At 42.6% G+C, this 27,293-nt stretch overlaps 1 protein-coding gene across 6 annotated transcripts in view; it reads left to right on the top strand.

Moving 5' to 3' along the window:
- The window catches only part of LOC121287376 (spindlin-1-like), a 63,847-nt gene extending 43,985 nt beyond the window's left edge, over positions 1 to 19,862 (top strand). For 4 of the 6 annotated variants that reach the window (XM_041205189.1, XM_041205190.1, XM_041205191.1 and 1 more), the window contains 3 exons: positions 4,260 to 4,510; positions 9,944 to 10,177; positions 18,565 to 19,862. In XM_041205189.1, coding sequence (XP_041061123.1) covers positions 4,260 to 4,510; positions 9,944 to 10,177; positions 18,565 to 18,764 — 685 coding nt within the window. In that variant the 3' untranslated portion in view covers positions 18,765 to 19,862. Of the gene's footprint in view, positions 1 to 4,244; positions 4,511 to 9,943; positions 10,178 to 18,564 lie in introns of all 6 variants that reach the window. The other 2 variants (XM_041205186.1, XM_041205188.1) reach the window with 1 other exon arrangement.
- The last annotated feature ends 7,431 nt before the right edge of the window (positions 19,863 to 27,293 follow it).

The following is a 27,293-nucleotide window of genomic DNA, read 5'->3' as shown; positions in this document are numbered from 1 at the left end:
AAGACACTTCACAGGAGCGATTGCCAAATTAAAATTTGACCTGTAACCAAATAAGGAGATCATAGGAAAGGTGGCCAAGAGCTTGGTCAAACGGGTAGGTATTAAGGAGCATCTTAAAAGAAGAGAAAGGTGCAAAGGTTTGTGAAGGAAATTGCAGAGTTTTGAGGCCTTGGGAGCTGAAGGCACAGCTGCCTGTGGTAGAATGAAAAATATTGCCATTGCTTAGGAGCCTACCAAATTAAAAGGTTACTTCTCTTGTATGTGGGAGCTGTCCCTCAATGTTTACATTTTGGGGCTTTATATTACGCACCAGAGTCTCCAGCATGATTAACCCAAAAGCAAAATACTGGGGATGCTGGAAATCTGAAATGAAAATGGTGGAAATATTCAGTGGGTAAGGCCAGTATCTTTGGAGTGAGAAACAGCATTCACGTTTCAGGTGGTTGACCTTTCATCAGAACTGTTATTGACCGAATCGTTAACTCCGATTTCTCTCTCCACAGATGCCGCCTGACTGGCTGAGTTTTTCCAGCATTTTCTGTTTTTGTTCCAGCATGAATAACCTTAATGCAAAAGATTAGGGATGAATTTCATAAAGCTCGCTCTATCAAAACAGGAACAAAAAAAGACTTGTAAGTCCAAAGCACCAATGCATCAGAAGTAAGAAAAGCTTGACAATATAAATAGAGCCTTTCTCACATTAGAACATCCTAAAGTGCTTCACACCAAGAAGGGAGCCTGGGGAAGGGTGGTGAGAAAGTGGTGGTGGCGGGGGGGAACTCCTTTGCTCTCTAAAATAGTGCCAAAGGAACTTTTACCTCCACCTGAGAGGGCAGACATTTCATACAAATTATAGCACCCCTGACAATGCATCACTCCCTCAATACTGCACTGGGAGTGTCAGGCAGGATATTTTATGTTCAGGTCTCCATTATGAGTGTTGAACATGCAACCTGCTGACTGAAATGAGAGTGCTATCCACTGAGCCTTGGACACCATGACAACTTGAAGCAAATCCTAACCCAAGGAAAACTGCATAATATGGAATAAAGTTAAATCGTAATTAGGAGATGAGACTCCAATGGTAACATCCATTGGTATTGCATCTAGTGACTAAGCCTTGGCAACTCTGCTACTATGGATACAGTTGCTAAGTACTAACAGAAGCCAGTTCCCAAGACTGTTGGTTTACTTTTTGTTTGCTGTGATGTCAGCTGCTTTTTGGCTGAAGCCCAGTAATGAGCTCCGTGAACCCAAGGTTCTTTCTGTGGTTACAATGCCCTATATTTTTACATTTTAAAGCAAAATGAAAAGCATGCTGTCTTGTATTTAGCTTCTGGCTTGAAGAGTATGTTAATGCCTTGATTTGTGGGCAGAAGCCACTTTCTCTCCTCTAGTTCTCAATATTGACTGCTGTTATGGGAAGCTTCCGCAGTCTCAGGTTCAAGATCAAACACCTGAATTGGCAGGCTACTCTAAACTGTGCGATGTCAAAAGCTACACTGACCCTTGGTGCCATGCTTTTCATTGTTTTTAAATTTGGCCTGCCTTTAAACCTGTTACCTAAGATGTCATGCTTTAATTGTATAGAACCTTGGTTAGACTGCACCTGGAGTATTATGTGCAGTTTTGGTCCCCTTACCTAAGGAAGGATAAACTTGCCATAAAGGGAGTGCAGCTGAGATTCACTAGACTCTTTCCTGGGATGGCAGAACTACCCTATGAGGAGTGATAGAGGAAACCGGGCCTGTGTTCTCTAGAGATTAGAAGAATGAGAGGTGATTTCATTGAAACTTACAACATTCTTAAAGGGCTGGACAGGGTAGATACAGAAAGATTGTTTCCCCTGGCTGGGGTGTCTAGAGCCAGGGGACACAATCTCAGAATAAAGGCAGGCCATTTAGGACTGAGGTGAGGAGGAATTTCTCCACTCAGGGGGTGATGAATCTTTGAAACTGTCTACCCCAGAGGGCTGTGGAAGCTCCATCATTGAGTATAGTCAAGACAGAGATGAATAGATTTCTAAATACTAATGACATAATGGGATATGGGGGTAGACTGGCAAGGTGGCGTTGAGGTAGATGATCAGTCGTGATTTGGTCAAATGGCGGAGTAGGCTCAAGGGGCTTAATGGCCTACTCTTCCTATGTTCCTTCCTAAAATACAGCACTCTGTAACCAAGCGTGTGGTTCACTGTGTGATCCCGGGGGCTTCAGCCTCGTAGCTTTTGAGCTAACTGGCCAATCTACTGATTTAGTTCCCCGTGTACCTCCTTGACTGTTTCTTACCTTGACACTTCCCCATTACTGCTGAGGATTGGGACTCTCTTGTTGTGAAATTGCAGCCACAGACCCAACATTACCCCCTCTTACCTTTGCCTCCACCCCCTCAAGCCCTCCCATTTCCGCAAATAACCTCAGAGCATGGATTGTCTCAACACTGGGAGAGCCCCTTCCCAGTACCACATGATGCCCATGCACCCAATTACTTGACTCCCTACAATCTGAGAAGCAACGCAATAGTCTTGGCAAAATAAAGATGCATCGTGTTCACCGTCCAGCATATGGATTAATTAACCTAGGAGCCCATTATGCAAGTAATGCGTGCTTTGAACAGACACAGGAGACCCACCAGGGTGTACACATTGAAGTATTTAATGTGTCAACATATACGTTGGTTATAGACTTGCTTTTGTGCATTATTCGCTGATCGAATTTCTGTCAGTACCTTCATTGAAGCTAAAATCCGGCTTGATTAAGAGCAATAGAAGTCAGTGCATAGCCTGCATTAGAAGTGATGTGTTTAGGAACATTTCAACAAGAGTAGGCCATTCAGACCCTTGAGCCAGTTTCAACATTTGGTTAGATTGTAACTGATTTGTACCTCAACCTCCTTTACATATCTTTCATTCATATCTTCCGACACCTTTACCTAACAAAAAACATATTGATTAAATTTGTCTAGAAAGTTTTAATTGACCCAGTACCCACTTTATTTTGGGAGGGTTACATATTTCTACTATCCTTTGTGGGGAGAAGTTCCTCACTTTGAATAGCCTGGCTCGAATGTTAAGGTTATCCATCACGCTATTAGAAATGAAATTTTGCAGTTTTGTGCTATTTGGAGGTATACTTGAAAGAATCTTCGATCCACGCTGATTTGGCTCAAAAGCCAATGCAAGTTATGTCTCTTGATCTGATCAAACAAGACTACCTATTTGCCAGTGGCCTGGGAATATGCAGGGTGGGCCAGCAACTTCTGTTCCATCTACCTGCATGCTTGCCCCACAGTGCTGCAAGGGGGCAGTTGCATGGGATAGATTTTGCATCGTTAGTGGGAGATGGCTAATCTAACTAGCAGGTTCACAGGTCATTAAATGGAGCAATGCAGGTTAATCATGTCAGCAGTGGATAGTTCTCTCTCCTCTGAATTAGAGGTTGGGAGTTCAAGACCCACTCCAGAGAGTTGAGCACAGATATCACTGCCTGTCCAGTGTGGTTCCGAGCTGCACTCCTGGAGACGCCGCCTTTTGGCTGCAACGTTAAACTTGTTCCATTTCAGGTACGCGTAAAACGGGATCTTAGCATCGAATGGTTACAGCACAGAAGGAGGCCATTCAGTCCATTGTGTCTGTTCTGATACTCTGCAGGAGCAATTTACCTAATGTGTCTCCTCCATCTTTTCTCTATAGCCCTGTGTTTTTTTCCTTTTCAGATAACCTTAAAAAAGAGAAACGAAAAAGTAAGCTGATAGGGGTCTTTAAGGTTACAAAGGAGTCTAATGGTGTAGATGTAGAGAAGATGTTTCTACTGTGGAGAAGTCCAAAATGAGAGGCCTTAAATTTAGGATTGTCACTAATAAATCCAATAAGGAATTTGGGCGAAACTTCACGCAGAATGGTTAGAATATAGAACTTACTACCACAAGGAATAGTGGTGATGAATGTTATGGATTATTTAAGGGGAAGCAAGATGAGTACATGAGGGAGAAAAGAATATTAGAATATGTTGATAGCTTAAGATGAAGTAAGGTGGGAGGAGGCTTCAAGCCTAGATGGCCTGTTTCTGTGTTGAATTCTATGTAGGATGCAAGACTCATAAACCCAGCTGTTAGAGTTTGGGCCCTGATGTCAATACAGTAAAGGTACTTCAAGAAGCTTTGGGTGATTGTTCAAATGCACTTGGTCTACTGGTAAAGAAGGTGTGCTAAAATGGAATCAATCAAAATTATTATTGTTTTTGTTGTGTTTTAACTTCAAGGAAGCGTACCAAAGCAGACTCAAGTGACCCAGTTGCCTATAAACAGCGCAGTATTGTTGGCAGTAAAGTGCAGCATGGATGGAGGGAGAAATCGGGAGTGGTTACCCAGTGGAAGGGCACAGTGCTGGACCAGCTGCCAGTTAACCCCTCGCTCTTCTTGGTCAAGTATGATGAATTCGATTGTGTGTACGGGATCGAACTTTTCAAAGATGAGAGAGTCTCAAGTCTTGAAATTCTGCCCGATAAAAGTGGTAAGTCATTCATTGCTGGCCTACAGTTTTATCTTTGTTTTTGTGCACTTTTGTGTGTGCAAACCTAATTAAACCCAAGCAGCTTCAAAAACTCTGCCCATATATGTTCAAAACATTTGTAAAGCAAAATGAAATCTCAGCTGACAACAACGGCAGCAACAACTTGCTTTTGTACAGCTCCTTCGATGTAGTAAAACATCCCAAGGCCCTTTACAGAAGCGTGAGCAAACAAAACTTGATGCCAAGACAGGGCAATAGTAGGACAGGTGAAAGCTTAAGGAGCATCTTCAAGGAGGTGGAAAGTAGAGGAAGTTCCAGAGAGCTGTGCTCCAAACCCAAAGTGAACTTGCACAAATTTCCATCAACGTTCACTATTATTGGAGAGACCCCTGATAACACTTTTAAAATACACCAGATGTCTGGTGATCTCCATTATATTTGTACTCTGGATTCATATCCAGAGTGAGTTTGCAATATTAGTTAAATATAAAAGATGGCTGTTAACCACTGTTAGTAAATTAAAACATCCTCCAAGTCTTCACTGCCTTAACTTTTAAGATTTGCATTTGTGTGGTGTAAAGCAATGCAAATCTGGACATTCTGAACTGAAATTTACAAGTCCCATCTGTACGCTCTGTCAGTTGATTTAATTTGAGATCTGGTTCACATACCTGATGCTACGTCTTACTGTATCCCCTCGAGAGGGGTGGGAGAGTGCAATGACAGATCACCATTGGGTGAGTCATGGTTGACATTTTATACAGTAACTATGTGCCATTCTGTGTTAAACAAGATTGAATTACCTGTTGGTACCTTCCATTTTGTGCTTTTCGTAATTGTAGAGCTTAATGTGAGTCATTACAGTTTTGAGTACTGTTTCAGAGACTGAAACTAAACAGAGTTAAGCACAGAAATCTGTGGTGATGGAGCGTTCAGTCACTATCGTTTTGTTTTTTAAATTTGTTTTTCCTCCCGACAATTTGCTCCATCCTCATGCCCTTCTTCCTTATGCCATCACTGCTAACCTGGCCAAGAATAGGTAACTTGCTACAGCGCAGTGCTAGAACATGAAATCAGTATCATGCCAGATGTTGCGTTTACTCACTGAGCCATAAAGGGACATTTTGTGTGTGTGTGAGTTTGTACTTAACACAGAAGACAGATAGATGATGACAGTTTCCACAGGCCAGCTAAAGCTTCCACTGTCCTTGTGGGTGGAGGTTAGCGTGCCAGGGTATATAATCAATCCATTACATTGTTAATGGAAATATGAAATGCCTCGTATCCTCTAGTTCCCTGTGAGATGGACAAATAACAAACACGTAACAGGCCACTTGGCTCAGCATATAAACTGAATTGAGAGAAAAACGCAACAGAATTTACTGGAGTTCAGAACTTACTATCCTCCAAGTAAGACACGGTTGTGCCCAGCTGTGATTGCCCATATGCAAAATAGCCTCTTGACATTTGATGTCTTAGTTTACACAAGGCCACTCGTCCCTGCTTCCAGTGGGTTGCCAGCACCTATAGAGCTGCATCCCGAGAAAGCCAACAACTTCAGGAAAGGAAATGGTTCAGCAAAATCCACTTTATTACACTCGCACAACTATTGCAAACTGTTTCCAATGATGGAAGGGTTGATGACCAAAGGCTGTAGATTTAAGGTGATTGACCACAGAACTAGAGATGACGTGACTTTTTTTTTTTGCACAGCCAGTGGTTAGGATTGGAAAAGTCAGAGTCATAGAGGTTCGCAGCACAGGAAAAAGCCCTTTGGCCCATCGAGTCTGCGCCGGTCAAACAAGCATCTAACTGTTCTAATCCCATACCCATAGCCTGTATGCCGGCATCGCAAGTGCGCATCCAAATACTTCTTAAATGTTATGAGAGTTTCTGCCTCTACCACCCTTTCAGGCAGTGAGTTCCAGATTCCCACCACCCTCTGGGTGAAAAAATTCTTCCTCACATCTCCTCTAAGCCTCCTGCCCCTTACCTTAAATCTATACTCCCTGGCTATTGATACCCCCCACCAAGGGGAAAAGTTTCTCCCTATCTACCCTATCTATGCCCCTCATAATTTTATACACCTCAATCATGTCCCCCCTAAATCTCCTCTGCTCCAAGGAAAAGAACACCAGCATATCCAATCTCTCTTCATAAATAAAACTCTCCAGTCCAGGCAACATCCTGGTAAATCTCCTCTGCACTCACTCCCTAGTGCAATCACATCCTTCCTATAATGTGTATTCCAGAACTGCATACAATACCCTAGCTGTGGCCTAACCAGCGTTTTATATGGTTCCAGCATAACCTCCCTGCTCTTATATTCTATGCCTCAGCTAATAAAGGCAAGTATCCTTATCTACCTGTCCTGCTACCTTAAGGGACCAGTGGACATGCACACCAAGGTCCCTCTGATCCTCAGTGCTTCCCAGTGTCCTACCATTCATCGTGTATTCCCGTGCCTTGTTTGTCCTGCCCAAGTGCATCACCTCACACTTACCCGGATTAAATTCCATTTGCCACTGACCAGCCCGTCTATATCCTCCTGTAATCTAAGGCTATCCTCCTCACTATTTACCACCTAACTAATTTTTGTGTCATCCACGAACTTGCTGATCAACCCTTCGACATTCAAGTCAAAATCGTTAATATATACCACAAACAGTAAGGGATAGGCATCCAGTCCAGAAAACACACTTCAACCGTCACCTTCTGCTTCCTGCCACTCGGCCAATTCTGGATCCAATTTGCCAAATTGCCTTGGATCCCATGGGCTCTCACCTTCGTTATCAGTCTCCCATGCGGGACCTTATCAAAAGCCTTGCTGCAGTCCAAGCAGACTACATCAAATGCATTGCCCTCATCTACACGCCTGGTCACCTCTTCGAAAAATTCAATCAAATTGATCAGACATGACTTCCCCTTAATAAAACCATACTGACTGTCCTTGATTAATCCCTGCCTCTCCAAGTGTAGATTAATTCTGTCCCTCAGAATTACTTCCATTAGTTTCCCCACCACTGAGGTTAGACTGACAGGCCTGGAGTTCCCTAGTTTATCCCTTCCTCCCTTCTTGATTAACGGTACCACACTGGCTGTCCTCCAGTCCTCTGGCACCTCTCCTGTGGCCAGAGAGGTATTGAAAATTATTGCCTGTACCCCTGCTTATTTCCTCCCTTGCCTCACTCAACAGCCTGGGATACGTTTCATTCAGGCCTGGAGATTTATTTACTTTTAAGCCTGCCAGACCACTTAGAAACTCCTCTCTTTCTATGCTAATTTCTTTAATTATATCACAGTCCTTCTGCCTGATTTCCATACCCACGTCATCCCTCTCACTTGTGAACACCAACACAAAGTATTCATTTAGAACCCTGCCTATGTCTTCCGGCTCAACACACACATTATTACCACTATGGTCCTTGATGGGCCCTATTCTTTCCCTAGTTATCCTCTTACTCTTAATGTACTTGTAAAATAACTTTGGATTTTCCTTTATTTTACCTGCCAATGGTTTTTTCATGCCTGCTTTTTGCTTTCCCAATTTCCTTTTTAAGTCCCTCCAGTTGAAATCCCCCACCATTACTACCATATTATTTGTACACTTCCCTGAAATTTGCCTACATATCTGCTCTCCTATTTCTTTGTTTGTTTGGGGACCTGTAGTACACTCCCAGCAATGTGATTGCTCCTTTTTTGTTTTTAAGTTCTACCCATATGGCTTCATTTGAGGAGCCTTGTAAGATGTCATCGCTCCTTACTGCTGTAATTGATTCCTTGATCAATATTACGATACCCCCTCCCCTGTCTCGCTTGAAGACCCCATATCCTGGAATATTGAGCTGCCAATCCTGCCCCCCCTCTCAACCATGTCTCTGTGACAGCAATGACATCATACTTCCATGTGTTAATTTGTGCCTTCAACTCATCTGCCATATTTGTTAGAATCCTTGCGTTAAAATAAATACCATCCAACCTTGTCAAACTCCTTCGTGCCTTAACCGACCTATAATTTCTAAGCCTTCCAGACTCATTTGCTCTCTCTTCTAATTTTGGCTGTGCATCTCCCCCTACTGAACTTCCTATCAGGATCCCATCCCCCTGCCAAGTTAGTTTAAACCTACCCCAACAGCACTAGCAAATCTCCCCACAAGGATGTTGGTCCCATTCTGGCTCAGGTCCAACCCATCCACCTTGTACAGGTCCCACCGCCCTCAGAAACGGTCCCAATGTCCCAGAAATCTAAAGCCCTCCCTCTTGCACCATCTCTCCAGCCACGCATTTATCTGGACTAACCTCCTATTTCTATACTCACTAACGCGTGACACCAGAAGTAATCCAGTGATTACTACCTTTTGAGGTCCTGTTTTTCAATCTGCTTCCTAGCTCCTTAAATTCTGCAAACATGACTCATCCCTTTTTCTATCTATGTTGTTGGTAGCAATATGTACATGTCTGTTCGCCCTCCCCCTTTAGAATGCCCTGCAGCCATTCAGTGACGTTCTTAGCCTTGGCACCAGGGAGGCAACATAGCATCCTGGAGTCACGTCAAGGGATGCAGAAACACCTGTCTGTTCCCCTTACTATCAAGTCTCCTATCACTATTGCTCTTCCCCTCTGTCTCCCCCCCCCCACCACCACCACCCCGTGCAGCTGAGCCACTCTCAGTGCCATGGGCGTGGCTGCACTCCCCAGAGGAACCATCACTCTCACCACTTCCCAACACAGAAAAAAGGTTCTTGAGTGAGATGCACCCTGGGGATTTCCTGACTACCTTTCTTCTGACTGATGGGCACCTATTCCCTCTTTGTCTGCACTTCCATAAGCTGCGGGGTGACCACGTCTAAAAATGTGCTATCCATGAAACTCTCAGCCTTGCGGACGCATCTCAGTGCCTCCAGCTGCCACTCAAGCTCTGAAACTCGGAGCTCAAGTAGCTGCAGCTGGTGGCACTTCCTGCACACGTGGTCGGCCAGAACGCAAGGAGCATCTAGGACTTCCCACATGTTGCAGGCGGTACATAACACTGGACTGAGCTGCCCTACCATGCCTCTAGTTTAAAAAAAACCTTACTTTAAGTTAAGTACAGTAAAAAAAAAGTTAAATTATTTATGTACTTTAAATAAAAACTAGAACTCTTACCTTTCCTTAGCTTAATCTATTTTAAACTGGAGAAAAAACACTTTTCCTCTTACCAAGAGCTCTGCCTGGTAGGCTGGTGATTACAGATTCAATCGTAGTCTTTGAAAGGGGTTTGGATAAATACTCGAAGGGAAAAAAAATTTGCGAGGCTACGGAGAAAGGGTGGAGGAATGGGGAAAAAGTGGATTGCTGTTCAAATGAACGAGCACAAACTCAGTGGGTCGAAAGGCCCCTGCGCTGTACTATTCCATTACTGTGGATTGACTTGTGGTTCCTGCTTTCCAACAGGTCGAACGAAAATAATGGACGGTGATCTGGCAGAGCTCATAGTGGGAAAAGCGGTCGAACACATGTTTGAAAAGGACGACGGATCGAAGAACGAATGGAGGGGGATGGTATTAGCACGTGCGCCTGTCATGACTACATGGTATTATATCACATATGAAAAGGACCCTGTTCTGTATATGTACCAGCTACTGGAGGATTACAAAGAGGGAGATCTCCGTATCCTGCCAGATTCAGGTACATAATGTTCAGGTTTAGTTGTAAAATTGTACACTCAAGGCTAGGTGAATGTTTGCACAGTTCACCAGTTTCGTTTCAAGTGCAAATTAAAATGCTGGTAACAAGTCCGCAGGTCCGACAGTATCTGTGGAGAGAGAAACAGGAGTTGACGTTTCGGGTCGATGACCTTTAGTTTCAACCACACCCTGTTTTTAGGAATATTTGGCTTAGGAAGCACCTTAGGTTTGTGCTAGTTACCATTGACTTCACTGAGTCTTAATTTACTGCCAGCGGTAAGCTAAACCATCCAGTTAAATATTAGCTGGAATGGTCAAATTTTTCCCCTCGATTATCAGAATCGACGTGATTGATTTGAGAAGGCGAAGTGAGAGCACGCTGTTAGAGGATAACTATGGGCTAAAAAATACATGGCACACCACACCTCCTCTTGTAGATTGAAGTGGTTAAAGGATTATCCCCCCTCAAAAAAAAGTGTCATTGAAGGCGTAATCACCGAGAGATGTCATAAGGGCATGAGTCACCATTGTGAGTGTTGGGGGTTGGGGGGGGGTGGGGGGGGGCGCAAGGACCTTCAAGCTTCTAATACCTGATGGTATAGAAAACAGCTGGAAAAGATCATCAGACCGAAGCAATTTGCAATTGAGAAGTTTGCTCAATATTAATGGAATGGAGGGAAGTCACAGATTTCGGAGAAAAAAGCCTCTTTCGTAGACTGAAGAACCATTTACAGAACTGATGCATCTTCAGAAGCATCTTATCGTCTGACTCTGCTCCCGGTTTGGGTAAGTCACAGAATTTTGTTTGTATTAATCTTGTAGGGTAAACGATATCCGCAAAATCTTCTAATAAATGTATGTCAAACAGTCCGCAGTAAAGTCTGTGCCGAGGCCAAAGTTATATTGCCCTCAGCTCGTAGTGAATGCTGTGCTGTAAAACTAATTGGTGATTCTCTTGTCTTCCAAAACAGTTATTGTGTCAAAAACATTGGCAGTTTATGCATAGTCCAAAGGCCAGTGTCTTTTATGTCTTCCACAGATGACTCTGGTTGCACCCAGTTAGCCCATAGCTGAATTGGCATATCAGAGAAGACAAATGGCAATATTGATGATGACGACAACTATGAACACAGCTCAGCTGCTGAAGAACTGGGCCCTGCACACTGCAAATTATATTGCTAAGCTGCTAGTGGACCTCATTCCTGTGCCAGAGGATCTTCGGTGGGGGTGGGGGCGGGGAGTCTTGCCAGCAAGCCTGCTGCCAAAAGTGAATGTACCCGCCTCAGTGCAGACACAGATTTTCAGTCTGGTTTGAGAGATTCCAGGCCGCTGGAGGAATCTGTTTGCGCCATTCATGCTGCTGGTCAAAATACCTGCCACCCTGGTAATGGAGACTGAGCCACAGTGGTATTTTCTACTGTGCCAGTTTGGGCAAGCACAGTTGATGGAGAAGGTTAGCTTTCCAGCTGATCCGATCATCCTGTTGGCAATAAGCCTGTAGAACTCATGCTTGCTACGCCCTCTACTGCCATAAAAGGGTTTTGTGGAGCTGGTGGGAATAGAATCTGCAACTCCTGGCTTGTCACCACACCCAGGGTTAGACCCAGAGGAGAATCTTTCACACTAATGGGTCCTCCTTTTTCTTAAAAAAAAAGGAACTATAAATATAAATAGTTTTCAGGTGGAAGGCCTGTTAAAATTGGTCCTTTGATGCTTCAGAGGTGAGTTCCGTTTCTTTAAGCTACAGAGACCTGAAAAACTCCAAGGTGCATTCATAATCTGTGCATTAGTTGAACTCAGTTGGCCACTGCACCCTTTGGTTAGGGAAGGATAAGGCTGGCATTGATTCTACTTGGAATTGCTGTTTAGTGATGCACATGTCTGTTTGACAGTGAGGGTAAAACTCAGCTATAACCCCTTTTGTTGCCAAGGCCCATGCATGAATATTCGTTACTTGAGCAGTACCCCAGTGAGGGTGATAAATTGTGGAAAGAAATTGTCCCCCAAGTGTACACGACAATCTTTTGACATATATCTGCATGTGAGCAACAGTGCCAAGAGCCATTCTCAGCTGTTGATTTTGGGCCTCCTTAAAAACACTGGAGGGGGAAATAAATTTAACCTATTAAAGCAGGGTGCACAAGGGGCCAGAGATGGAGGAACACAAAGCTCTCTGAAGATTGTAGGACTGTGTAAGAGGTTATAAAGATGCAGGGGCAAAACCACCGAGAGATTTAAACATACAGAGAATGATTCTAAACTTGAAGCATTAGGGACCGTAAGCTGATGCAGCTTAGAGAACATGGGTTCTGGTGAGTAGTACTGGATGTGGAATAAGATACAGGCTGTTGATTCCAATAATTGTACGGTGAGGAAGTCGTCCGAGTGCACAAGCAGTTCAACTGCCCAGTCAAACTTCTTCATTTTACTGTTTCTTTCTAGGCTGCAGGTTCCTCTTTTTATGAGGATCTGGCACGATTTAATGGGGTGCGATTGACATTTTCTAAATACTGCTCATTCAAGTTCACTCCTGACTTATTCTGCTTAATGTCTAACTCTAAGAATTTAAAGGCCGCAGAAGCCTGACTTCCAACCCTGAGTTCCTTCTCTTTATTTTTTCGATCATCCAAATTCTCAAATTCTACAGAGCCTCCCCGCAGAAAATCATGAAAGATGCCTTACAGTTTCTCTTTGTGACACCAATAGAACATTGCTGGGTCTGCCTTTAGTTGAATGCAACCTGTTTTCAGTAGGATGGACTTAACTAAGAAATACCACACCCCTTGATGCATCATTCAACCCATAAACACACCTGTTTAATTTCCAGTTTCCCTTCTATGCCTCCAGCTTCTTCTGGTGGTTTTAAAAACATTCCCCTTTGAAATTTCTCACCCTGCAAAAATGCACCTTTCATATCAATTGGTTTACATTCCCAGGGACATGTTGCTAAAAGATCTAAGAAAATCTTCAAGCTCACTTTTCCTGCAGTCGGGGAGTCCACTCTGACATCTTGATCTCCAAGTCTCTCTTCAAAACACTGGGCTACTAGTCTAGGTTTAGCCTGAAACGTGCTGTCAGGAAGCAACTTTTCTGTACATATCCACCTGAGACATAGGGCTGTCTGTCTCCTGCTTGGCATTTCAGTGTATATGCCAAATTATTTCCAACTTACTAACTCTTTGCTTGACATCCTTTATTAACCTGCCTTCCAATTTCTTAGCAGCTACTAAGAGTTCTTGATCATAAGGGCTTCTACTTCTAGTGGCATTCCTAGCCCATTCAGTGGTACTGTTCTTATCAAACCACAACCTCTACTCACCCTCCTCTCTCTCTGGACTACTTCTACACAATCTCTTCTGTATGCAGTCAGAGTCCCTTTTGCAAGTCCGTGATCTTTTCCTAGGGTCATGACCACTTTCCGGTCCACTTTCAGAACTCTCGCAGCGTTTTCTGGCTTTCCACCTCTTTACCTCATTTTGCCAGTCCATGAATCTGACCTCCTGTCCTTCATCCTGCAAATTAGCCTGTGCGCTTTTCCTGCTCTCCCTAAAATAATGGTATCCCTCCACACACAGGCCCCTACTAGCATGTATGTTACTCTCGTTCCTACTTTGAGTAGTTGCCCTTTGGAATGAATAACTTTATCCTGTACTTCAGTGTTACTTTGGTCGTATTCAGCCATCCCTCTCTTTGACATCTATTCCTCATAACTGTCCAATATATGCGTATGTGAGGATAACACGAAAATTGGTAGGGTGGTAGATAGTGAGGAGGATAGCTGTAAACTACAGGAGGATATCAGTGGACTGGTCAGGTGGGCAGAATAATGGCAAGTGGAATTCAACTCGGAAAAGTGTGAAGTAATGCACTTTGAGAGGGCTAACAAGGCAAGGGATCACACTACTTTCCAGGGTCCACGCATTCATACTGAAGATCGGAATGACCTTGGTGTGCATATCCACAGATCCCTGACAGTAGCAGGGCAGGTAGACGAGGTGGTTAAGAGGGCACACGGGATACTTTCCTTTATTAGCCAAGGCGCGGAATACAAGAGTAGGGAGGTTGTGCTGGAACTGTGTAAAACACTGGTTAGGCCTCAACTGGAGTACTGCGTGCAATTATGGTCACCACATTATAGGAAGGATGTGATTGCACTAGAGAGTCTGCAAAGGAGATTTACAAAGATGCTGCCTGGGCTAGAGGGTCTGAGCTATGAGGAAAGATTGGATAGGCTGGGGTTGTTTTCCTTGGAGCAGTGAAGGTTGAGAGGAGACCTGATAGAGGTGTTTAAGATTGAGGGGCATAGATAGGGTAGATAGGAAGGTACTTTTTCCATTAGTAGAGGGGTCAATAACCAGGGTCATAGATTTAAGGTAAGAGGTAGAAGGCTAAGAGGGGAGTTGAGAATTTATTTCACCCAGAGGGTGGTGGGAGTCCGGAAGTCACTGCCTGAAAGGGTGGTTGAGTCAGAAACTCTAAACTGTAAGAAGTATTTAGATATTCACTAGTGTTGCCATAGCCTCCAGGGCTATGGGCCAAGTGCTGGAATATGGGATTAGTGTAGTCAGATCTTTGTTGACTGGCGCGGGCACAATGGGCCGAATATCCTCCTTGTGTGCTGTAAACATCTATGTGCATGGGGCATGTCTTGTTCAGAACCTGTAAATGTACAATTAGTGCCAATTAGCCTCGAGGAATATACCCTCAGTTTGATTCCCATGTTGCACAATCGTTGTTTTTCAATCACTGCCCATAACTTTGCCAAGTCCTTTCCATTCTTTCAGCCCTTCTCTTTTGTAATCTGCTATGTCCCCTTGATTAAACTGTATTCCCGATGGCCTGAGGTGGTGCAGAAAGGCTCGTCAAATTTTCTCTGAAATCTCAGCTTTTCTGCCTGCATGCAAGGCGATTGTGTGCAGAAAAAGTAGAGCTAATGCTAGGTCCTTCAAGAGCGATGGGAGCATCCGATAGCACTGAAGGCAACTTTGGATTCCTTCCGTACACTAAGTGGTACAGACTGTACGCCCCTACCATTTGCAAAGAATTCTTTGCATGTACTGCCCATGCCATTTGCAACTTGTAATCCGGTTGTCTATCACTGCATGATTCCTCTCGTACAAACGATTGCTGAATGGGCTCTTTGCCACAGTATGTGCAACTATGATGTTCAAGTTTTCTCACATCCTCAAATTCCTCATTCGCAAATTCCTCTCCATTATCCGTCAGGAATTTTGTTGGGTATTCCTAATCCAGTATCCACCCATTTCTCCATTACCTTATTGACAATGGCCCGTTTGTTCTTTACCATGTATTACAGTAGATATGGTGAAAAAGAAAGATTTAGCCTATCTACAAAGCGTAGCAAAAAAATACCCCCGATCCATGTCCCATACTTTTAAGTCCACTGCCAATGCATTATTAAATTCCCTAGCCAGTGGCAAACTCACAACAGGACATGGTGGTGTCCTTCGCTATTTAACACAGATGTCACATTGAGCCATAACTTGCTCGGTAAGGTTAACGTATTCTTTATCCACCACTCCAGTACGTCCCACAGTAGAGCTTTCAATTTTTGTGGCGCTGGATGTTTAAATTATCTATGCAACTTCCAAATAATCTTTTTGTCTGCCAAACCTTTATCCCCAGAAATTAACAAGAGAAATATCTGGCTTCCTTAATGGCAGACAATGATGACCTGCCCAAGTAAAACGTAGATCCACGGTTTTCCTGAACACAATCGCTCTGTCTTTCTCTGTGTCTAGCTTCATCTGTGCTTTTTTCAGTCGAAGGTCTGCTTAGGAATAGGGGTATCTTGCTAGAGACCACTTCGGTACTGAAGAAGCAACCTATCCCAGCTGTCTTGCAAGGGAGGACGACTCTTTTCTAGAAGACGTTCGTGTGTTATCATCCCCAAACCTGAAGCGGGTAGAGCTTCCGTACTCCTCAGCTTCCCTCCGATCTGCCTCATCGAGAGACTCCAGGCAGCAGTTAAGCCAATCCGCATCACGCACTGTGGAAGTGCAATCACTATCTAAAATTGCGCAGCTGAATGAATCAGCCTTCAAAATACTCATCATCAGATCCAAGCTCCCAGTGACCAACACAATTCCTTCATGGCAATCACCATCATCATTCTCAGCCTCGGAATTCTGTTTCGTGCATTATTTCAAAAACAATTCTTTCGCTGCGGGCAATTCACTGCGTAATGATACTTTAGAATCACACCGATTAACTATTCACGGTGCATTTCTCTGGTTCAAACGCCTGTGATCACCATCCCAAACCAGCTTTTTGTCTCGACTCTGAAAATTTGCTATAGGTGCTGCCGTCTTCAGATCGTCTATCTTTGTACTGGAACCTGTTCAGTGTTTTGTCGATCTCGAAATTCAGCCACCATGGAATCCTCCGTCCTTTGCTTTTCCGCAGAGTTGTCTATATTTGATAGGAGAGTAGCTGGAAATGCCTTTTTCCCCCAAAACTTTATTTAGGGAAGTAGCTATTTGGTCTAGGAGAGAGTCTTTCCCGTGGAATTGAACCTCCATCAATACCAAAAGAGTACCGATATGAGAAATGCATGCACAATCAAGCAATTTAAGTGCCAATACAGGCTGTGTGACTTCAAGGTTAAATTTTTTTTCAGTGTCTCATACCATTTATCAAAGTCCATAATATATTCCCCCATGGACTGATCATCTGTTTTCTTAACTCTATCAAAGGTTGACCATGCTTCTTAAGCCTCCAACAAATCACCCTTTTTGTAAAACTTATCCAAAGACTAATAGAAGAGCCATTCCTCTTCAGTATCCAAGTCATCCACATCCACTTCTAAAAATACTTCACCAGCAAAAAGTAAAATGAGGAGTAATGACAAAGCCAAAGCCAAAACTTGCTGCTGCTTTCAGGGTAATGAAGTAACCCGCGTCCACATCTCAACTTCATTTTAACCGTACTTGACATGGATGGTCCCACCTCCGAAAAAAAAAAGTGAGTGGATACTCAAAGCCTGAGATGTTGCAATGTCCTCCTGCCATTCTCTGAGTTTGTCAGCAGCAGTATGCTTCTTTTAATGATGATGGAGACAAAAAAATTCTTATTCAGCAACTAATCAAAGCTTAACAAAATCAAAGTTCATCCTCTGCTACCATGTTAATTCCAATAATTGTATATTGAGGAAGATCGAGTCTGAAGCTAGCCTGTACCTTAAACCGTTTTATTTCCAAAACAAAGTCTCAGACTCTCCCAGTTTCTTTTCCCACTCCTCCCTATGTACCAGCTGTCCCTATTTATATGCAAATTTTCCTCACACTAAATTAGCAAGCTTTATAGGTGTACCAATATGTATCATCTGTTTAACAATGTAATTGCCATTTAATAACATAATTGCCATTGGTCCTTAACAATGTAATAAATAAGACATTGACACAGGCAGTAGAATTTCTGATGAACTGAAGTTTATTGAAGGTGGAAGGTAAGACACTGGCCAGGAGAGCATTAGGATAGTTGTGTCTGGAGGAGACAAGGAGTAGATGTGGGTTTCGGTAGCTGTTGAGCTGAAGTGGAATCGGGTGATTTTATGGAGCTTTTGATGATGGCGCAAATATGTTCATAATACTTTTCCCCACATAAAACAATGCATGCAATATTAATACCTTATACCAACCATGGCACAGCTATACTCCATACACAGTCGTCTGCATGTGGAACCTGGTTTCATTGTAGGTTTGGCAAATTGTTTTTCCATTTTTAATTTCTAGTAGACAACATGATACCATATGGACTGATTTTCAAGAGCAGTATTCTATGGAGGTTGGAACTGTGGTGCTTTTCACTTTTAGTCCACTAATTGTTGCAAGCAGTAATGTGTCTGTATGTATTCACCTGTAAACCATTTACTCAGGAAGCTTTCATTTTCACTTAGAATATTTGTATTCATCAATTAAGAAACTGCATAAATTTAGGCACATCAGATGATTCAGAAGTGATGAACCCAGAGTATTTTTATATTGTAAGTCAGTCACGTAGGGCAAGATGATAAAGATACAAATAGAAATTGGTGAAAAGTTAATTTAAGAGTGTATTTTAAAAAATCCTTTGAGTAGAGAATGACAAATGTTTGGAACAATGTAGGTTACTGGAGTCACAATACTTTCAAAATACATTCAGATCTAAAATTGGGTTAGCACTAGAGGGACTAGCTTGATGGAGAAACAAGGCTCTATTATGGTTTAATGATGTACTTAACTTGAATGTACTGTAACTAAAGGCAATAAGCAACCAATAATTATAAATACTGTTAATATTTGTTGATTGCAATAGACACCCCTTTAAAAACATAACCTCGTTGCATTGTTTTGGATGTGATTTTAATTATACATTTTCTTGTGATAGAGAACAAGCAAGTTTTGCCAACTGAGCCTGGTGAAGTGATCGAAAGTCTTGTGGGAAAACAGGTGGAGTATGTCACAGAGGACAGCACAAAGAGAACGGGATTGGTGATTCACCAAGTGCAGGCTAAACCATCCGTCTATTTCATCAAGTTTGATGACGATTTTCACATTTATGTGTATGACTTGGTCAAAACTTCCTAGCTGCATGCAACGCTTGCCATTGCCTTCACTAAGAGATTTTTACTGTGAACTGTGAGCAGATCACTGAAGAGACTTGTGTTCTTTATGTTAGCCCTCCATGTGTTTATTTTTAAGACTTTGAAAGGTGAAATTTTACCCGTCTCCCTTTTATATCTCCGGCAATTGGTGCAGCATGGTGTTTGTCGTGCCTGCCATAGTGACCATTACAGCTTTCATGGTTATAACGCTGACTGTGAGGCCAAAGGAAAGGTCTTTCACTATACAGTTCTCTGGTCCCAGCACTATAGGACACCCTGTACCTACCTTGTGTGGATTGTCAGTTTCCGGTGAGATCTTTTTTAGCTGGGAAGCCTCCTAGTGATGGAGCATCTTGCCTCGAGTGGGCAAATGTGACTATGGCCATTTTGGGCTACAGCAAGCACGTTCCCAGTGGCTGGGTTTGGAAGGCCCCTTACTGAAAAAATGGAAACCTTTGATATGATGATGGTATTGTGTTTGGTGGGGGGGGTGGGTTTGCTGGTGCTTGAAAAAGATTGACTAAATTGGATAGAAGAATCCTATTTTAAAAGTTGGTTGAAAAGATCCTGAATTATTTAAAGGATTCATGTTTCATTTTAATATGTGGGGTTTATCTGAGACTGAAACTGTTTTCCAAATTATGGCAAAGGAGTAAATTTAAAGAAACCATAGGACAAAGCTCTTGGGAAAGGAATTACGTGAAGATACCCTTTTTTAAAAAAAAAACGGCTGATTTCATGTTAACTGTTTTGTGACAATATTTTCTGATTTGCCGTGACCTCTGTCTGGCATGATCCACACAGTCAGTGGCTCCCTTATGATATAGATTACCATGTAAAGCATTCATTTGTTATGACGCACTTTTTCTATGGCTCCATAGACCGCAGATAAAGGTCTGCTGTGTGTTTGTGTGTACATGTGTGCATATGTGTGTGTGTCATATCTACCATACTCAGGCTAACAGAAAGAATATTGTCTCTTTGATGTGCAAACTTTGCAAAACTCATCAGATATCGAATCTGTCTTTATTTTGTGTCTTCTGCTTTGTTTTACAAAAGTAAAGGCAAATAACTAAGTAGACCTTTGGACTTGATGGCCTTATTCCTTTCAAAGCAAAACTGGTCCATTTTTCATTCCCAGCTGTGTGCTTCATTGTAGGAGTTGGGCTCTCCCATGTTTTATTGTTTCTGTTTTGAGTGTAACTAATATGGAAAGGGAGGAAGGTCCAGCATAAGGTTTCTCAAGGAGAACTGAAAAGGGCCTGGACATGTCCTTGCCTATCAGAACCTAATGCTGTTGTAATAACTTAACTGCTGGCACTGCCATCAACCTAGGTACCACCCCCTCATCCTGATTCCATTGCACCCCCACCTTCATAATTCCACAGTGATCTCATTTGGATTTCATTGAAGCATAATGGCAGACACTTGGAAATTTTCATACCGTGTCCTCTTGAACTGTGAAAATGACCTAATGGTGACATTCTTTCTTGTCCTTTGTGCCGTATCTGAACTAAGGAGAAGTGCTGCGTTTACAGATTCTGTCAATAGCAGTGGTAATGCTGCAAAGAATTTGAGGTGATTAATTAAAAGCATTGCCCAAGGAGGGTTATTAAAGGAATGCTAGCTTAGGTATGATTTTTCAGGTTGCTACCAGTACGCTGTACAACCCTGGCAATAACCACCACCTCAAGGGCAATTAGGGATGGGCAATAAATGCTGGCCTAGCCAGCAACACCCGCATCCCATGAATGAATAAAAAAAAACACTGCTTAGTGTGGGAAAATTGTCTACACTGTTGTGGAAAATAGTTCACTATATGTTCATTTTTTTTTACAAGAGAATTTTTTTTCACTTCCCTGTTGATTTATAACCTTATTTTTTTTAAAGCACGTCATAGTAGTTCTTACCGCTCTCTGGGGATGCCACCCAAAGTACACAATGCTAGGAGTTCATAGAGACAGGAAACCCTTAGATTCCTGCTGGTAGATGTTATGTTTCTAATTCCTGATGCACTTTTGTAAGACAGCTGGCTTTCTTGGGTGTACAGTGTGTTATCAGCTTAGGTTGAGGCGGATGAGAAGGAGGTGCAATGGCATTTGGCATTCATAGACTTTGGAATAGGTGGGATGACATTTAGCTTACCATGGTCCCTGACAGAAAAGAGCAAAAGTTAGAGCTCATAGGAGAAAACAAATCTGCAAGAGAATGCAAGTAACTTTGGGTATAGAGGCCCAAAATTTTCTGATCAGTGTTTTAAATGTGCCTCAACTGAGTGAAGAGTGAAGAAAGGCTGGAAATCTATCATGTGCACAAGGATGAGACCTCTTTTTAAAAAGTTGGGGGGAAAGTCACCACTCTGCTGTCAGATCATTTTTGCCTCACCAACTCCCAACTTTTGTCACCCCTTCCAATGTATTGCACTGTCGGTCATTTAGCACACGTGGTACAATGGCAAATTGTGGTTAAACAGTACCAGCGGCCTGTAACAGTAAAGGTGATATCAAGCGTATTTTCATGGGCTACTCTTTAAAATTGGCAGCTTTGTTGAGCTGTGTGCTACTGGCGTAGATGCCAAAATGCTTTCAAGATATGTGTAAATAATTTCAAAATATGCAACACGTACAAAAGAAATATACTTGGTTATTGATTTGTGTATGTAGAATGAGGTTTAGTTTGCTCTTTGCTGTTGGAGCTGGGAAGGCGCGTTACTTCATGTGCTGTGTTCATCACTCCACAAGCAATTGCTTTCCATATGAGTAACTTAAAAACCCTCTGCATGCTTTTTAACATAGTTCAACTAATTCTACACTACTCAGTCTTAAATATTTTTGCTGATATCTTGAGAAGAGAGAGTGATTCTGTTCACTGTACCTACATTCTGGGAAGTATGTGGCAGCCAGAATAGCAGATCCAATCCAATCTATGTTAACTTCTTTATACAGCAGCTATTATGAACACCATATTTTGGCCACCAGATTATTCGGCATCCTGAGGAAAACTTACTTAGCTGAATTTCTTTGAAGCCTAGCATTGTAATAATATATATTAAAATAGGAAAGACACCTACAGACTACAATAATACCTTTTCTATGAAGTAGATTCACTTAAATGTTTTTGCAGTATATTCGCTGAAGCATACTGTGTAGTTAGTAGCTATCAATGGGATAAGTTGTTTGGCACAATGTGGCATAACATCCTTTGAATTTGTCAACTTAACATTTTATTTGAAATAGAAACTGGAAATGCTGGCCTGGCAGCATCTGTGGAGAGAGAAAGAGTTAACATTTCAAGTCTGTGACCTCTCATCAAACATATTTTCCTACATGTATGAGTCCTTGAATCTGCAGTTGAAAGGTTTTCCTTTCGGAAAGCTGCCAGAGAAGCAGGCAGGATTGGAGCCACTATGTTTGTCCATTTGGTTGTAATCAAATGTCTGCAGGAGAGTTTGAGGAAGTAGAGCTTTCTCCATTGCATTTATGAGCTTGAGTTATAAAATTGGAAAATGTGTATATTTCATCAGATTTTTTTTTTCCATCCAAATCTGGAGAAGTAATGGGCAAAAGATCTCATTATCATTCTCAGGATTTGAGTGTCGCTGGCAAGGCCAGCATTTATTGTCCATACCTGGGCTGTCTTCTTGATCAGCTGCAGTCAGGTTGGTGAGGATGCTTCCCCAGTGCTGTTAGGTAGGGAGTTCCAGAATTTTGACCTAGTGACAATGAAGGAATGCCGATATGTATCCAATTCAGGGCAGTGTGTGACCTGGAGATGATGGTGTTCCTATACTCCCCTGTCCTTCTGGGTCATGGAGGCAGTGGATTCACTGGATGCTGCTGAAGAGCCCTTGGCAAATTCCTGCAGTGCATCTGCTAGATGATGTCCATTACAGCCAAGGAACACTAGAGATGGATGTTTAAGTTGGTGGGTGAGGTGCCGATCAGGTGGACTACTTTGTCTTGGATGGTGCCAAGCTTAGTGAGTATTGTTGCATTTGCAACCATGCAGACAAATTGAGAGTATTCAATCACAATCCTGCCTTGCGTCATGATAGATGATTGGAGACGCTTTGGGGAATCAGGAAGTCGGTTACTCACTGCAGAATATCCAGCTCCTCACCTGCTGTAGCAGCCACTGTTTTTATGTGGCTGGTCTGGTTGAGTTTCTGATCAGTGGTGACACCCAGTATGTTGATAGTGGGGAACTCTGCAATGGCAATTGCATTGAGTGTGAAGGTGTGGTGGTTAGGTTTTCTCTTGTTGGAGATAGTCAGCGCCTGACGCTTGTGCAGCTCGATTGTTACTTGACACTTCTCACCCAGCATAGTAACTATCCATTTAATTACATAACGTTTACGCTAGCAAGTTGGATATTTCATTTTTTAAAAATCTAAAAGCAAATCACTCAAATGCAAGTCACACTGCAAGTTTGCAAATGGTAAAAAAAAAAATGCCAGAGGAATTTATAGCTTGAGTTTTCAGTAATTAAAGCTTTTATCGTTATATGGGTTATAGCAGCGCTGATCATGTACCTTATACATTAAATCAGCACTCTTCCTTGACCATCATTCTTTTATGCTCCTACTGCAACAGGTTAGCTTGCTGTGTATGTATTCCTCTAAAATGTCACTAAACTCAGAATGTTGCCTTGAGTTCTGATGTTTGTACTATGTCGTTTGAGTGTCATTTTCCAATGGGTTGTAAAGCTGGCTTGTTTTGGCATTCAACATTAACCTTAATGAAAACTACACTGAACCTAATCTGACTAATAGCAAGATTACCTTCACAAATGATGTGAAACAAGATTTCAGTAACTTTTTCTGCCCGTTTTAAGCAAGTACCTGCTACCCTTGATGGTGCTAGTTTGTTTTTCAAATAGATTAGTTGATTGGCCAGCCCAGAGTGCCAGATTAGTTAAAATATGGTCCTGCACAGCCCTATAATGGGAATTCGGGGAGTGCCAGCAAAGGCTCCTGGAATTCCAAACTGATTCTATAAAATGAGAATGTTTAACATGGAATTTAAAAAAAAATTATCTCTAGAGCCTTGACTTACTAATTTATTGAGTAACCAGGGTTGGGGAGGGTAGGAGACAGTTTGACGTGTACCCAGATCACTAAATGCCATAAGTGTGGGGGACCTGCTACCTTTAATTGGTGTGTCCTCATGTGACTCAAGCCGCACACTCTGTGGTTGGTATGTCAGCTGTGGCTTAGTGGGCAGCACTCTCACCTCTGAGTCAGAATGTTGTAGGTTCAAGTCCCATTCCAGGGACTTGAGCACAAAATTCTAGGCTAACACTCCAGTGCAGTAATGAGAGAGTGCTGCACTGTCAGAGGCCTTTTGCTTGAGAAATTAAACTAAAGCCTATCTCCCTTATTACTTCGGTGTGAAAGATCCCATGGCCCTACTTAAAAGAAGAACAGTGTCCTGGCCAATGTTTACTCCTAAAGCAGCACCACGGAGAACACATTATCTTGTCGTTATCACATATCTGTTTGTGGGACCTAGCTTTGCACAAATTGGTCACTGTTTTTCCTATGTTATTACAGTCACCAAATTTGAATGTGCTGATTAGTTGTGAAAATCTGCATATAAATGCAATCCCTTTTGACCCCTAATGCCTTCAGAGGTGATTGAGCAAGCAACTTGGTGTGAAACAGAACGCTAACTCCTGAAGAAGGCAGCTCGTCATCATCATCACTACCACCACTTCAGGGCAGCTAGGGTTGGGCGATAAATGCTGCCTTGTTGGCACTACCCACATCTGGAGAGCAAATTGTTAAAAAGCACACTTAGATTTTTACATTAATCTCCTGAATGTATTCAGGTAAGTTCATGAAAATCACCCATGACATTGCTTAGGGCAACGTTTTCATGCAACCAATGGTAGAGACCTGGAACTCGCTGCCTATGGGGTGGGGCGGATGGAAGCTGAGACTGTCAATGATTTCAAAAGGAAATTGGATAGACACTTGAGGGCAATAAATTTGTAGGGTTTCAGGAATTGGGCCAGGTAATGGGACCAACTGGATAGCTCTACAGAGAGCCAGCAAGCACTCGATGGGCTGAATGACTAGCTTCTGTGCAGTAAGTGATCCTAGAATGAGTCAGAAAATGTGCTGAGGCATGATGGCTGAAGTGTGACAGGAAGTAAGTGTAACTCTTGCAGGAAGTGTGCTGTGTCTACCAGAATTTTAATACAGCAACAGCTTGTTTTCATGCAGCGCCACTTAAGGCAATAAAATATTAAGGTTGATGGTCAAAGAGGTAGCTTTTAAGGAGCATCTTAAAGGAGGGAAGAGAGGCAGGGAGGTTTAGGGAGGGAATTCCAGGGCCTAGGCAACTGAAGGCATGTCCACCAATAGCAGTGCAATTAAAATCGGGATGCTTAAGAGGTAAGAATTAGATGAGTGCAGATGCATAATACATTCGCAGTAATCTCAAAATAGCTTGCACCATCTGAAAGTTCAAATATACTGAAAGTCAAAGTGGTGGAACGGGCATCTAATTGTTTGCACTGTGGTAATTATGCGGCAGGGGAAAGAAAACATTTGATCCAAACTTTTTTATTAGATTAAGAACAGTGCTGTACAGGCACAGCAGGTCTGTCAGTATCTGAGAAGAGAAAATACAAGTTAATTTTGAGGATAGTGAACCATTGAGGTATGTTTAAGAAGCATCTTTAGGTTGGACATTGCAAACCTTCCAATTTGCCCTTGTTTCAAGGGCAACGCCTCTTGTGATGGCCCAAAAGTTCTGAGACGCAGAAGCAGATCCCAAATCTCCATCCAAGTTGGCTGCTTTTACAATCCATTGTGTTACTGGGCTCCTGAAGCTCAGTTCTTGCTAAGATCAAAACGTAGTCTGTCTTAGCATGTTCTGGCAGGTTTATATTTAATCTCACAAGACCCTTGCTTCAGGAGCCTGGTGCCTCTTGCTCATATCTCTCAATGTAAAAATACTGTGTGCTTTCGGTTGACTTAATAACCTTGCCCTAAAACCAGAAAGTCGAACATTGGTACTGTCAAATTCCCGGGATTTTTTGCATGAGTGGGAATCATTTTGAAGATTTCCTTAATTGTTTGCCTTTTTTTTCCATTTGGGTATAATTAGCAAACACAATTTGACACCGAGCTACGTAAGCAAATACTAGGGCGGATGACAAGTTTGGTAAATGCGGTAGGTTTTAAGAAGGAGGTTCAAGGGAGGAAGAGAGAGGCGGAGATGTCTAGGGAGGGAATTCCAGAGCTTTAGGGCCTTTTGCATTTGTAGACGTCACTGATGGTGAAGCAAAGAAAGTTGGGAATGCATAAAAGGGTCCAGAATTGGAGGAGCACAGAAGTCTTAGAGATTCATTGGGCTTTGGAGATTACAGAGAATTCCTTGTGACTCGCAGTTATCCAATGTATTTTTTCCGCACTACTCAAAAGTGAACACAAGGGTGTTTTGTATAACTATGACTATCAATTGAATTAGAAACGGCTAACGTGCCTAACTAATTCTGTAGCCAATAACTACGCAGGGGTTTGTGTTACTGTTTTATTGTTTGGCAGTTTGACTTCTTCACTAAAAGAGTAGCAACATATACCCGGCTCTCTCTCAGCTCATCAGTTGGTAGTGAATTATTAATGGAAACTGCTTAAATTGCAAAAAGTAAGCAGCAGCTGGTAATCTTATAGGATATACAATACAATCGAGCACAGTGTCTCAAAACCGGCAACCTCGGGACCAAGGCTGTGCCGGATTTTTGACCTTGCCGTATTTTGCATCGGGTAGTTAAGGCCATGGTCGATTCTGGTCACACTGGGTCGGGTGGGGACAAGGGTTGCTTGAACGTGGGAATGGGTGGGTGCGCACACGGTGAAGGGTATCCACACCGCACCAATGCAGCGCCTCACCTGTCCAGGTAAGTTTTTTTTTAAATTTTACTCAATTAAAATTGATGCGTGTCAAATTCTAAAAATGTCCGGTTTTCGGATAATCCGGTTTTTGGACAGCCGGATTTGAGACACTGCTGTAGTCATTCATACTGATTCGATATTTCGAATCTACTGCCTGGTAACCTGTTGCTTCTGCAGGCTCAAGCTCAAGCCCTTAAACAAAGCACTCTGTTCTCAGTTGCTCCAACAGGTTTACACAGAATTACCGAGGATGCATAGCACAAAAACAGGCCATTCGGCCCAGCCAGTCCAAGCCTGCGTTTATACTCCACTTGAACCTCCTCCTATCTTCCCTCATCTAACTCTATAAACATTACCTTTTATTCCTTTATCCCTCAGATGCTTATCTAGCCTTTCCTTAAATGTATCTATACTATTCACCTCAACTACTCCCTGTGGTAGTGAGTTCCACATTCTCACCACTCTCTGGGTAAAGGTGACTCTTCTGAATTCCCTATTGGATTTCTTGGAGACTGTCTTATATTGATAGCCTCTAGTTTTACTCTTCCCCACAAGAGGAAACATGCTCTGTTTTCAGGCTGACTTGTAGATCATTCTCTCTCCCGAATG

Source organism: Carcharodon carcharias, chromosome 14, assembly GCF_017639515.1.
Source record: "Carcharodon carcharias isolate sCarCar2 chromosome 14, sCarCar2.pri, whole genome shotgun sequence".
Classification (NCBI taxonomy): Eukaryota; Metazoa; Chordata; class Chondrichthyes; order Lamniformes; family Lamnidae; genus Carcharodon; species Carcharodon carcharias.
The sequence above is the reverse complement of the archived record's forward strand: the minus strand, read 5'-3'. Positions and strand labels throughout refer to the sequence as shown.